This window comes from Chrysemys picta, chromosome 7 (genome assembly GCF_011386835.1).
Source record: "Chrysemys picta bellii isolate R12L10 chromosome 7, ASM1138683v2, whole genome shotgun sequence".
Taxonomy (NCBI): domain Eukaryota; kingdom Metazoa; phylum Chordata; order Testudines; family Emydidae; genus Chrysemys; species Chrysemys picta.
In genome coordinates, this window is record NC_088797.1 from 32,953,249 (window position 1) to 32,966,592 (window position 13,344).

The window sequence follows — 13,344 nt, forward strand, 5'->3', positions numbered from 1 at the left end:
TGCCCCCAGTCCCACCCACCCCCCAGCGGCTCTGTGTGTGCCCCCAGTCCCACCAGCCATACCCTCCATTCTCCTCAGTGGCACACAGAGTGTCCCCTTACTCCTCCCCATGCAATGGGCTCTGTATGCCCCTCCCCAAGATCCCCTATTATTCTCCTTGCCAGGGTTCTGTGTGCCTCCCATGTCCCGCTCCCTCCCATACCCCGCTCTCGCATTCTCCCCCCACGCCAGAGGCTGAGTGCAGGCCCACATTCTCCCCCCCCCCATCCCCCACTTATTATTTGTCTGGGCAATGTCACTCCGGGTGTTGGGGCGTCTCCGTGGTACACTCTATTGGGAGGCTGAGCTGAGCAGGGCTGGTGTTATGCTGGAAGCGTTAATAGGTGCCCTTGACCAGTGCTTTGCTCTGTAGACTATTGCAGAGGTGCTCGGAGCTGTGGCTGTGCAGAGACTCAATGGGTCCCGATTTGCTCCAGAATCGATAGGATTCTGGCCAATGATGCCTCAACCGTTCCCTGAAACGCTGGAAGCGATTGGCTGTAGTGCTCATAACTTATAGCCTGACCCACAGACAGACCCAGAAATGCCAACCAAGTATCAGGGCCTTCGTGAGCTGGGCCGGGGTTATGGTACTGCCCACAGGCCCAGCCAAGAGCACAGCTCTGTTATCGTGTGTGCGTTATTTGTAGTATTATAGTAGATACTAACTGGCCCAGCTGAGATCAGGGCCCTGTTACAGCATGTGTGTTTCTATTAATGATCCGGTGGCACATCAGGTGTGTGCAGTGTTGGTACTATTACAGTAGCACCCACAGACCCCAACTGAGTTCAGTCCCCCGTTATGTCATGCACATTACTGTTAGGATTACGGTAGTGCCTGGAGGCCCCAGCTGAGCTTGGAACACTGTGATTGTGTGAGCCCAACTAGCTTGGTATCCCCCAACTCTCCCTGCCACCCCCAATCACACCCGGGGCCCACCCAGCCTGGTATCCCCCTCACCCTCCCTGCCACCCCAGCTCAGACCCGGGGCCCACCCAGCCTGGTATCCCTCCCACCCTCCCTGCCACCCCCAATCACACCCGGGGCCCACCCAGCCTGGTATCCCCCCCACTCTCCCTGCCACCCCAGCTTAGACCTGGGGCCCACCCAGCCTGGTATCCCTCCCACCCTCCCTGCCGCCCCCAATCACACCTGGGGCCCACCCAGCCTGGTATCCCCCTCACCCTCCCTGCCACCCCAGCTCAGACCCGGGGCCCACCCAGCCTGGTATCCCTCCCTGCCACCCCCAATCACACCCGGGGCCCACCCAGCCTGGTATCCCTCCCACCCTCCCTGCCACCCCCAATCACACCCGGGGCCCACCCAGCCTGGTATCCCCCCCACTCTCCCTGCCACCCCAGCTTAGACCTGGGGCCCACCCAGCCTGGTATCCCTCCCACCCTCCCTGCCGCCCCCAATCACACCTGGGGCCCACCCAGCCTGGTATCCCCCCTCACCCTCCCTGCCACCCCAGCTCAGACCCGGGGCCCACCCAGCCTGGTATCCCCCCCATCCTCCCTGCCACCCCCAATCACACCCAGGGCCCACCCAGCCTGGTATCCCCCCCATCCTCCCTGCCACCCCAGCTTAGACCTGGGGCCCACCCAGCCTGGTATCCCTCCCACCCTCCCTGCCACCCCCCCATCAGAGCCAGGGCCCATCCAGCTAGTAAGGTCTGTCACTCTATAGCTGGGATCCTAGTGGTTGGGTGGGGGCCTGTGACCGGGCTGTGGGAGGCAGATCTGCCAACCTGGCAGCCTCCCCTGTGTGGTTCCAGACCCAGCACTGTCCCTCAGGGAGGAATGCAGCGATGCAGGTTCTCCCAGGCACATCCAGGCCAGACCACACCCTCCACGCTGCTTAAATTAGACTTTGCCATCACTGTGCCCAGATGGGAAAGAAAAGTGTGAAGACCCAAGACTCCTTCACTGGCTTATGCAGTAGCTGAGGACAGCACCCAGGAGTCCTGACTCCCAGCCTACCTGGTCTTACCCACTAGACTCCACTCCCCCCTCCCACAGCTGGGATAGAACCCAGGAGTCCTGGCTCCCACCTCCCCTGATCCAATCACAAGACCCCGCTCTCCTGTCAAAGCAAGGATCATGAGCTTTGGTTTGTTATTGTAGGGTTGCCTGCAGAGATCTGTGCACACCCAGTGATTTCCCATCTGGCCACTGTTGGGTGTCCCACATCTGCTCGAGTTTGATGGGTCTCAGCTGTGTTCCTAGTGACACCCGTGCTCTAGCTTCTCTCCTCACCCACAGTCTCCTTGGCGAGATCGGGGGCTGAAATGACCTCAGAGTCAGACACTCTCTTTCCACTTCAGGCGAGCTATCCCAATCCCTGTCCTGGGCCGAGGGGGCAGGGCATGATGGGGCATGCCCTGATCACGCTGTGCCTCAGGATGCTGCAGAGAGGCGGGGGAAGGGACACCTGAGGCAGGTGAACAAGTTGGTGCGTAGCAACCACAAGCGCCTAATTGGAGACAATCTGGAAAAGTTGCAACATCGTAAATCCCTTTTGCGTTGTGCTTGCTGCTGTGAGCGGGCAGGGAGGCTGGGTTCTGTGCCTGGCTCTGGACGGGGTGTGGGTCTAGGGGTTAGAGCAGGGAGCACTGGGAGTCAGGACTCCTGGGTTCTATTCCCATCTCTGGGAGGGGAGTAGGGTCTCATGACTGGTGGGAGGGTGATTTATACAGCCCTGCCCGGCAGGCCCAGCCTTTGATGCACGTCTGCAGACCACCTCCCTGGGTTGTGTGACCCTGGGCAAGTCCCTTCCCCTCTCAGGGCCTTTGTTTCCGCTGCCACCCATGTCTGTCTTGGCTGTAAGAGCTTTGGGGCAGGGACTGTCTGTCCCTCACTGTTGGGTCTGTGCAGCGCCTGGTGCAATGGGGCCCCAGCCTTAGTCGGGGCTTCTGCATGCTACCGTAATACTTCTAGCAATAAGCCTGTCACACTCATCCTCTCTGCAGCCTTTGAATGTTACTCTTACTGGTGTAACCCCACCAACCCAACAGTGTTGGTCCTTGCCCCCTCTAGGTGCTAATGACTGTGCTATTGCTCTGAGCTAGAGGCGCTGTGCCCAAAAATTAAGGTTAGAGGCTGATTGTTTTAAATCTAGCAGTTCTGGTTTTAGTTCCCGGGAAATAACCCAACCAGATACATCTGTGTTTTGGTAGTGCCCAGAGGTCGTAAGAGAGATCAGGGCCCCATTGTGCTGCCCAGACCCTGACCGAGACCAGGCACTGCACAGACCCTGACTGAGATCAGGGCCCCCATTGTGCCAGGCGCTGCACAGACCCCAACTGCGATCAGGGCCCCCATTGTGCCAGGTGCTGCACAGACACATGAGAGCAAGTCCCTGCCCAGAGCTCACAATCTAACTAGACAAAAGATTGTTTGCCCCATTTTACAGGTTCAGGAGCCGAGTCCCAGAGAGCCAAATCTTCAACTGATGGAGATGGGCACAGCTCCATTGGTCAGTGAAGTCACAACCATTTACACCAGCTGAGGATCAGTGCAGAGCAATTCATTGACTTGCCAAGGGCAAATGGGGAGTCAATACTGGAGCCGGAAGCCTCAGCCTAGTGCCTTAACCACAATGCCAGCTTTCCTCTTTCAAATTGTTGATACACCCAAGAGGCCTGACTCACTGCCCCCCCTCCTCCTCCCGCACTCACTAGACCCCACTCCCTTCCCAGAGTCAGGGATAGAACCCTGGAGTCCTGACTCCCATTTCTATTCCTGGGTTCAAGCCACTAGCCCACCCCTCTGTCTCTAGGCAGCTCCCCTCATTTGCAAAGCCCCTGGGTAGTGCTGGGGCAGCAGTTGCTGTCCAAACTGAGGCCTCTCTCTGTGTCTCCCTGTCCAGCCACCCCATTCGTCACCAAGGTGAAAGAGATGTGCCTGCGCCGGGAGGACTTTGAGCTTCTGAAGGTCATCGGGCGAGGGGCCTTTGGTGAGGTGAGCGCTGCCAGCCATCCCTGCTTGGACCCACGAGGGGCTAGTGACCATAGTCCCAGGTGCAGTGCCAGGCACAGTATCGCCTGCTGCCACTGCTGTATCTTACTGGTGTCACTGGGTGGGGCTGGAGCTGTTGGAGCCTTGCAGGGTGCAATACTGCCTACTGTCACTGGGAGGCTGGGGAGGTCCTGGGGCACAAGGGCTGCAGGTAGCAGAGGGAAGACCAGGGAGTGGGGCTGTAGCAGGTTATTCCCACAGGGGGAGGGGCTAGGGCTCCATGCAGCCATGGTCCCTCCCTGCTGCCCCTGCAGCTATTTTGGGGCCAGTTCAGACTAGCTTCTGGAGGTCCCCTCTTTGATCCCATTCTCTGGCCATCAGGTGGCAGTGGTGAGGCTGCGGAACAGCGAGAAGGTTTATGCCATGAAGATACTGCACAAGTGGGAGATGCTGAAGAGAGCAGAGGTACCTAACCCTACCCTTAGACTCCCCCCCGCACACTCACCACCCATGCTCCCTCCCTCCATCCCACAGATTCCCGGCCTAGTGGCAGTGAACAATGGCAGGTATCCCATTTTCAGGCTGGATGGGCCCATGGGTCTGATCTGGAATGGTAGGGGATGGGGGAGGGATACCAGTCTGGATGGGCCCATGGGTCTGTCCAGAACAGTAGGGGGTGGGGGGAGACTGGGCTGGATGGGCCCATTGCCCCAGTACTTTCTGCAGTGGCCTTGCTATGACGGAGCCCTGCAACCTCCCTGCCCTGGGGTGCATCCCCTGAGGCCTTGCCATCTCCCTGCAATCCTCTTGCAGACAGCCTGCTTCCGGGAAGAGAGGGACGTACTGGTGAAAGGGGACAGCCAGTGGATCACAGCCCTGCACTACGCTTTCCAGGATGAGAAGTACCTGGTAAGACTCTCCCTTGGGGGGGGCGGGCTCTGCATTGCAAGCGGACCCTTGGTCCCTTGAGCACCATCTCCTTGCTCCCATGGACCAGAGACCCTTGCCTGGAGGAAGAGGCTGCACAGGCCTGGTTTAAATCCTGCTCCGGCTGCATCCAGAGGAAATTTTTAGGCGGTATGCATCTGGTTGCCAGCAGGTGGCGCTGTGAGTGCTGGGCATTGCCAACAGGATGTGTGGGGGGCAGGCTGGGCATTGCCAGCAGGTGGCGCTGTGTGAGACAGACTGGGTATTGCCAGCAGGGGGCGCTGTGTGGGTGGCTGGCATTGCTGGATGAACTGCAGGTGCTGGATGTTCCCAGCAGATGGCGCTGTAGGGCTGCATTGCTTGCAGCTGCTGTGAGTTATTTTGCATGTCCTGCAAGGCTCATTGCAAGTGACTGGCGCAGCCTCCAGGGAGGGATCTCTCCCCCCCATGTCCCCAACTAACGCTGCCCCCTGTCTGCAGTATCTGGTGATGGATTATTACGTGGGTGGGGACCTGCTGACCTTGCTGAGCAAGTTTGAGGACCGGCTGCCTGAGGACATGGCCTGCTTCTACCTGGCCGAGATGGTCCTGGCCATTCATTCCATCCACCAGCTGCAATATGTGCACAGGTACAGCCTGGTTCCCAGACCCCCCTGCTCTAACCCGTCGGACCCCACTCCCCTCATAGAACTGGGATAGAACCCAGGAGTCCTGGCTCACAGCCCTTTGCTGTAGTCATATAGCCCTGTTTACTTATCAGGAGCTGGTCCCTCTCTGCCTTCTCCCCTCTCTCCCCACAGGGACATCAAGCCAGATAATATCCTGATCGACATGAATGGGCACATCCGCTTGGCCGACTTTGGCTCCTGTCTTCGACTGCGACCAGATGGGACGGTGAGAGGCACAAGCTGCCGCAGGAACTGAGTGTGTGCTGCCTGCAGAGCAGGAACCCCCACAGACCCAGGCCTGGGTCAGCCCCTACAGCCTATTGCCCAGGACTCCGGTCAGTCTAGGGTTACAGTTCCTAGGCAATGGGGATCCTGGCCCTTCCCTTGTGGAGATGGAGGTGGATTGACCAGCTCCTGTCTACTCCGGGATGTGGATCCCATGGGATGGGGGCTGTCATGGCCACACACGGAGATAGACACCCTGTCTCCCCTCCTGGCCAGGTGGAATCTGCGGTGGCAGTGGGGACCCCTGACTACATCTCCCCTGAGATCCTGCAGGCCATGGAGGACGGAAAGGGGAAGTATGGCCCCGAGTGTGACTGGTGGTCCCTGGGCGTCTGCATGTACGAGCTGCTCTTCGGGGAGACACCCTTCTATGCCGAGTCCCTGGTGGAGACCTATGGCAAGATCATGAACCATGAGGTGAGCCTGGCAGGGCAGGGTGCCCTGGCCAGGCCTCCCTGAGCTCGCTGAGGGGGCCTTGGAACAGAGGATGTATGGTGCAGGCTTTGCTGCAAAGGGGTGGATGCTTAGGAGAGTCTGAGAGGAGGTAGGCTGGTGAGGGGGTTGGGGGAATCTGTGGGTAGATGGGGAGGGATGGATGAAGAATGGGGATGAATAGATGGGTAGATTAATATGGGTTGATATCTGGATGGATGGATGGATGGATGGATGGATACAGATGGATGGAAGAATATGGGTGGATGGATGGGTAAGTGAAGATGGATAGATGAATGTGGGTAGGTGGATGGATGGATGGATAGATAGATGAAAATGGATGGATGGATAGATTAATATGGTAAGGTGGATGGATGAAAGGGGCATGTTGATGGATAGATGGGTAGATAGGTAGATGGATGAATATGGGTAGATAGATGGATGGATGAAGATGGATAGATGGGGATGGATGGATGGATAGGTAGATGAAGATGGATGGATGGATAGATGGATGCATAGATTAATATGGTAAGGTGGATGGATGGATGGGGCATGGTGATGGATAGATAGGTAGATAGGTAGATGGATGGATGAAGATGGATAGATGGGGATGGATGGATGGATAGGTAGATGAAAATGGATGGATGGATAGATGGATGCATAGATTAATATGGTAAGGTGGATGGATGGATGGATGGGGCATGGTGCTGGATAGATGAATATGGGTAGATAGGTGGATGGATGGATGAAGATGGATAGATGAAATGGGTGGATGGGGATGGGTGGGATATGGTTGGGGATGGATAGATGAATATGGGTGGATAGGTAGGTAGATGGATGGATGGGGAATGGGGATGGATGGATAGGTAGATGAATATGAGCAGATAGGTAGATGGATGGGGATGGAGTTGGGGATGGTTGGGCAGATGGATAGATAGATGAACATGGATGGCTGGGTGAATGGATGGGTGTATGGATGGGGATAGGTAGATGGGAAGGGAGGGATGAAGGAAAGGAGGAATGGAAGGGTAGATGGGGGGGTGAGTAGATAGAGTGGAGAGAAAGAGAGGGATGTTCCATTAATGGAATGGAGGAAGGATGGGTACATGGGGATGAAAGGGGATGTATTGTGATAACTAGGTGGGTAGAGGGGGATAAATATGAATACATCTGCATGTTCTTGAATAAATTGTGCATACAGGAGACTGATTTGTGTGGCCATTTCAATCAATTGTGTGTGTATTCATGTTAATTTGCATACATTGGGATCATTTGGCATGTGTGCTGATAGCTCTGTCCAGAGGTGCAGATAATGCGATGGGTAAAGGGGCATCAAGCTAGGAAGCCAGCAAGGAACTCCAGCCTGACTCCCCCCATCAGTCCCTGTGCACTGAGCCCCTTTGCCTTGTACCCCGCTCCAGAACCACCTGCAGTTCCCCACGGACATCACGGACGTGTCGGAGCCAGCCAAGGACCTGATCCGGGGGCTGCTGTGCCACCAGGAGCTGCGACTGGGCCAGAACGGCATTGAGGACTTCAAGCGGCACCCCTTCTTTGAGAGCATCAACTGGGACAACATCCGAGCCAGCACCCCCCCCTACGTGCCCGAGGTCAACAGCCCCGCAGACACCTCCAACTTTGACGTGGATGATGACACGCTCAAGGAGTTGGTGAGTGTGGCGCTAAGGGGCGCTGTGCTGCAGGGTCGGGTGGCGGGGCTTGGTAGGGGGCACTCTGCTCTCGCAGTCGGTGCTGGCCCCAGTGCTATGCTATGGGGTGCTGTGCTGCTGACAGGGTCTACTTTCCTCTGAGTCTGTAGAACTGAGGTACAAAGGTTCATTGAGGTTCCTCAGACTCTGTGTAAACAGCCCCCACATCCCGCTCCAGGAGTGGGGGTGTATCCGTGCTGGCTGCCGTGATCTCTTTGTGATGTGTGTTGTCCCCTCTCTCATCTCCCAGGAGACGCTGCCCCCTGTTTCTCACAGTGCGTTCACTGGCCACCATCTCCCCTTTGTGGGGTTCACCTTCACCTCCGGCTGGTGAGTACAAGCCCCTGGCAGGGACACGCCATCCCCCTCCACAGCTGTTCCCCTGGGGGCCAGAGCGACCAGCGTTGTTATCACTTCAATGCGCATTCATGATCCCCTCTCCCTGGATCAAACCAATGGGCCCATCCAGCCCAGCATGCCCCCCTCTGGGCTGCCCCAGGTCAGACCCATGGGCCCCGCTCCTGCTGCTCCAGGTCAGACCCATGGGCCCCCCTCCCTGCTGCCCCAGGTCAGACCCATGGGACCCCCTCCCTGTTGCACTGAGCCCATTCAGTCTGGTATTCCCTCATGGGCCACCTGTGAACTTGGTGCCCTCTGGCCAGGATTGAACTCATCACCTTGAGATCTAGAGACATGAGACTCTAGAGGTCAGGCTGAAGGACCACCCAGTCTGGGAATGCCGAGGCGTCTGCCACTTGGTGCAGCCACCAGGGGGAGACCAAGAGCCACATCCTGGGCTAAGCTGACCAAGCAGGATGCTCACGCACGCCGCCCCCTCCCCCCCGTGTCCCGCAGCCCCATCTCCGAGCAGAAGCCCCCGTCCCCTTCCACATCCCCTGCCGTGGCCCAGCTGGAGAAGAAGATCCGGAACCTGGAGCGGGAGAAGCTGGAGCTGGCCCGGAAACTTCAAGGTAAGGCAGGTGGTGCTCCAAGGGTTAAATCCTAAAGATCTGCCCTGTTTAGCAGCTTAGATGCCTCCTCTTGCACCCTTATCCCTGTGGTCTCCACACACCTGCTCATGGATGTATCTGCATTGTCCCCATCTGGCAGAGGAAGTGACAATGAGTCTGGGAACAGAACCAGGGTGGAGCCCTGCCTGCCAACCTCCTGCTCTAACCCCCAACCCTCCCAGAGCTAGGGATAGACCCCAGGAGTCCTGACTCCCAGTCCCCTGCTCCACTACACCCCTCTCCCCTCCCAGAGCTGGGGAGAGAACCCAGCAACTGTTTACGAGGGGTGCCCCGGGAGGGAGCTTGCGGCCATCCCTCTCCTTCCTGCTCAGTCCCTTTCACACAATTTTGGGGGCTGACCCATTTTGCTTCCACCTGGCATTTCCCCATGCAGACATGCTGCCCAGATTCCCACCCCGAGTTTCCAAAGCCCCGGCCAAGAACTCAGAAATTGGGAGCTTGAAGAGAGAAATAGAGATGTTGTGTAGAAAGTTGACAAGTACTGATGCCTGTGGGATAGAGGCCGTGGATCAGCTGAGGGCATTGATCTGATCTGGGATCTGATCTGGAGTAGTGGGGTGGTGAGAGGGGAAACTGGACTGGATGGGCCCATGGGTCTGATCAGAGGTAAGGAATCCCAGTAAATTCCCTGGTCTCTCACTCATGCTCAGAGAACCAATTGGAAGCCGAAGACACGATAAAACAGCGGCTGAAGGGGGAGGCATCTGGGCAGGTGAAAATCCTGGAGAAGCAACTGAAATCGCTCAGACAGGAGAGGGACGAGGCCCGTAAGGTGAGACACTCCCAGGAGTTCTGCTACTGCCCCTTCCACCTGTACAGAATAACTGGGATCCCTCACCCGGCACTGAGATACAGCCACCTCTGGGGTGGGGCAGAGGAGCTGTTCATACAGAGAGCCCTCTCCTGGTGCTGAGATGCAGCTGCCTCTGGGGTGGAGTGCGAGGGCTGTTCATACAGGGATCCCTCACCTGGTGCTGAGATGCAGCTGCCTCTGGGGTGGAGCACAGCAGCTGTCTTTAACAATGATTGTACCCCCACAGGAACTGTTGGAGGCCCAGGACAGGCTGAAGGCCCAGGGCCAAGAGCTGCAGGAGCTCCTGACCAGGCAGAAGCAAACGGCAGAGGAACTGCGCTGCACTGAGGCCAAGTGCGGCGACCTGCAGGCCCAGCTACTCCGGCATGTGCGCCAGCTGCGGGAACGTCAGGAGGAGACCGAGGCAGCTGCCCGGCGTGTGGATGGCCTGCGCAAGGAGCTGGCACGGGTGGAGAGTGGGCGCAAGGAGGTAACCGGGCAGTGCCCGCCCCTTCCTGGCTGCACCAAGCATGGGACGCCTCCTAGTGAGGAACTTGCATGCATGCATCACCAGGCCATGTCCCTCCCTACTGTGTGCATAAGATGCCCCCTGGTGGTTGCTCTGCAGCTTTGCAATTGTGCAGCACCAGCCTCAGCTTCCCAGTGCTACGGGTGGGACTTCACCTGGTGGCTCCTTGCACCCATACATCATACAGCACCAACTCACCCCCCCACACGCCCTCTGCTGGCAGCCCATCAGTTGTACAGGATGCTGAGCCACATGCCTCTTGTGCTGAATGCACAGTGCCCCCTGCTGGCCAGCACTGCCTGCATTCCCCAGCTGGCAGCTGGGGGACAGGGCAGGGGTTAAATCCCAGTTATCTGGCAATCAGTGACAGCTGAGCATAGTTAAGATGGGTGCCTTTAAGAACAGGCAGGGTGGGGCTACAAGGCAGAGCTGTGCTGGGGTAGGAGGCTACTGGGGCTAGACTGTGGGTTTGGTTAGGGGTGCACCTGAAAAATAAAAATAACCCCTCCCATCGAAAGGACTTTGCTGCTAAGTGTCCCTGAGTAATCCTGGTTCCCCCCCCCTGTGCTGTCTCTGAGGCTCTCTGGGTGGCTTGGAGGATGGGGGAGCAGAATCCAGCCCCCTTGTGAGTTGTCTTTGGTCAGGAGGGGCTGGCACCCCTGGGGGGTGACCCCAAACAGAGAGGGGGTGTGCCAGGGTTAGAAGAGGGTCCCTGCTGCCTTTGAACTTGACTCCTGTGTGCGTCCCTGGGGCAGGGGTACCGGCGAGGAGCGTTTGGCCTCCTCTCCTTGTCCTGGGTTGAGCCCCTTCTACGGGGACTGTTGTCTCTGGGCCCTGTCCTCCTGTCTCTTGCCTGAGGCTGGGTACTTAGTCCTGGTTCTGCTGTGCCCTGCAAGCCCACATCACCAGGGCCTGGGAGTGGGCTGGGATCCATACCCCAACCCTCATCCGGGCCCCTCACACCCTGGGGCCGGGTCAGAGCCAAGGGCCCCAGAGGGGAATGGCCCATGTCTCATTCCTCCTCCCCCCGGGTCTGACTACCAGGGAAGGGCCCAGGTCCCCCAGTGCCCTTGCCTCAGGCCCGCTGTTCTCCCAGCCCTGGGGCTGTGGGGGTGCTGGAGGCTGATGGCCCCCCACCCCCACAGCTGGAGTCTCGGATCAAAGGTCTCTCCAGCGAGGTGTCCAAGCAGCAGAAGCTGAAGGAGAGAAGTGAGCTGCAGGCGAGGAAGATGAGGCAGGAGCTGGAAGGGCTGAAGGTGAGGAGGAAGGGGGCTGGGTACGTGGGGAGTAATGGACTAGTGCCCCTTGCACAGGTAGGCAGTCAGAGAGTGCAGCCTCCAGAGTATTTCCCTCCCCTGCCCAACAGGGTCAGTGAGAGCACATGGGCCCCTTGACTGGTCAGTGGGAACCCCTGGGCGGGTGATTGGTGAGCGCACGAGAGCCCCTTGCCCGGTCAGTGGGAGTCCCTGTGGGAGTGTTTGGTGGGTGCACGAGGGCCCCTTGCACAGTCAGTGTGGCCCCTGGGGGGGGGGGGTTGGTGAGCGCATGAGGGCCCCTTGCCTGGTCAGAGGGTCCTTGGGCGTCGGTTGGTGAGAACACAAGCGCCCCTTGCCCAGTCAGAGGGGATCCCCGGGGGCAGTTGGTGAGGGCACGAGAGCCACTTGCCCGGTCAGCGGGGCCTCTGGGAGTTAGTTGGTGAGGGCACGAGGGCCCCTTGCCGGGTCAGCGGGGCCTTTGGGGGTCAGATGGTGAGTGCGCGAGGGCCACTTGCTGGGTCAATAGGGGGTCCCTGCGGGCAGCATTAGGGCCCCTTTCAGGATTAGGCATCAGCACTCCTCTTTGAACAGTTAGTGATATACTGCATAAGTGCCCCCCATGGTAATGGGCAAGTGGGCGCTTGTGGCTGAACTCTCCTGCCCCCTGCAGGCGAAGCATGGCACAGCCTCTCTGGACCTTGCCGGCCCCAACCACACCAAGGACCCTACATTCCTGCGAGGGGACCTGCAGCCCAAGGGGGGGCGGAGGAGCCTGCGTGAGCCACTGCAGCAGAGGGAGAGCCAGCAGGGGGTGCTGCAGGGTGAGCTTGCCCCACTGCAGGGAAAACTGGAGAAAGCCAGGAAGGAGAGGTGAGTGGTGATTTGAACCCAGAACTCTCTCCTGGGCTCAGATCCCCATTGGTCAGGGGCAGGGAGGGGAATTATGTTTTTTCTGGGGGGCGGGGGGGTGAAGAAGGAAGGTGGATTTTCCTGTGAGAAAATTTATTTTTTTATTTGGAGACATTTTTTCCACAAGAAAATGTTTGGAGTTTTTCTTCGTTTTCCTATTTCCTTTTTCCTCCCTCTTCTCTCATCCTCTTTGATTTCATTTCTCCACTTCTGCCACAGACCTGGACACCCCATTTTTTCCAATAATCATTTATTTTTGCATCCTAGGAATTTTTTCCCTTTTCCGTCGCGTTTCAGGAATTTGGGGAGTTTCCAATAGTGAGAGTGACCGAATGAATGAGGAGGGGGAAGAACCATTTATTCAATTCCATTTAATGGTTAAAAGGAGGGGAAAGGGTAAAATTTGTTAATTTGAAGAAATTTTTCAAAAAAAAAAAATCCACATTTTTTAACCCAGATAAATGGCCATTTTTAACAGGGGAGGAGTTTGGAAAGAAATGTCCTTCAGACATAGTTGCTGTTGTGTGGCCGAGCGGTTACAGCCCCAGACTGGGTTCTGTTCTCAGCTATGCCACTGGCCTGTTGGGTGACCTGGAGCAAGTCAGTGTGTCTCTGTGTGCCTCATTTTCCCCATCTATAAAATGGGGATTATGCTATCGACCAGATTTTTCAAGCAGTAGCTCTCAACCTTTCCAGACTCCTGTATCCCTTTCAGGAGTCTGATTTGTCTTGCATATCCCCAAATTTCTCCTCACTTAAAAACTACTTGCTTACAAAATCAGATGTAAAAATACAAATGTGTCCCA

General features: G+C 57.4%; 1 protein-coding gene across 3 annotated transcripts in view; it reads left to right on the forward strand.

Moving 5' to 3' along the window:
* CDC42BPG (CDC42 binding protein kinase gamma) overlaps window positions 1–13,344 on the forward strand; it is a 66,041-nt gene that overhangs the window by 25,244 nt on the left and 27,453 nt on the right. For all 3 annotated transcript variants that reach the window (XM_024100331.3, XM_065553036.1, XM_065553037.1), the window contains exons 2-14: window positions 3,911–4,002; window positions 4,381–4,464; window positions 4,813–4,908; window positions 5,407–5,555; window positions 5,727–5,820; window positions 6,096–6,296; window positions 7,733–7,981; window positions 8,271–8,350; window positions 8,876–8,991; window positions 9,702–9,823; window positions 10,092–10,334; window positions 11,519–11,629; window positions 12,300–12,499. In XM_024100331.3, the coding sequence (XP_023956099.2) occupies window positions 3,911–4,002; window positions 4,381–4,464; window positions 4,813–4,908; window positions 5,407–5,555; window positions 5,727–5,820; window positions 6,096–6,296; window positions 7,733–7,981; window positions 8,271–8,350; window positions 8,876–8,991; window positions 9,702–9,823; window positions 10,092–10,334; window positions 11,519–11,629; window positions 12,300–12,499 (1,837 nt within the window). The remainder of the gene's footprint in view (window positions 1–3,910; window positions 4,003–4,380; window positions 4,465–4,812; window positions 4,909–5,406; window positions 5,556–5,726; window positions 5,821–6,095; window positions 6,297–7,732; window positions 7,982–8,270; window positions 8,351–8,875; window positions 8,992–9,701; window positions 9,824–10,091; window positions 10,335–11,518; window positions 11,630–12,299; window positions 12,500–13,344) is intronic.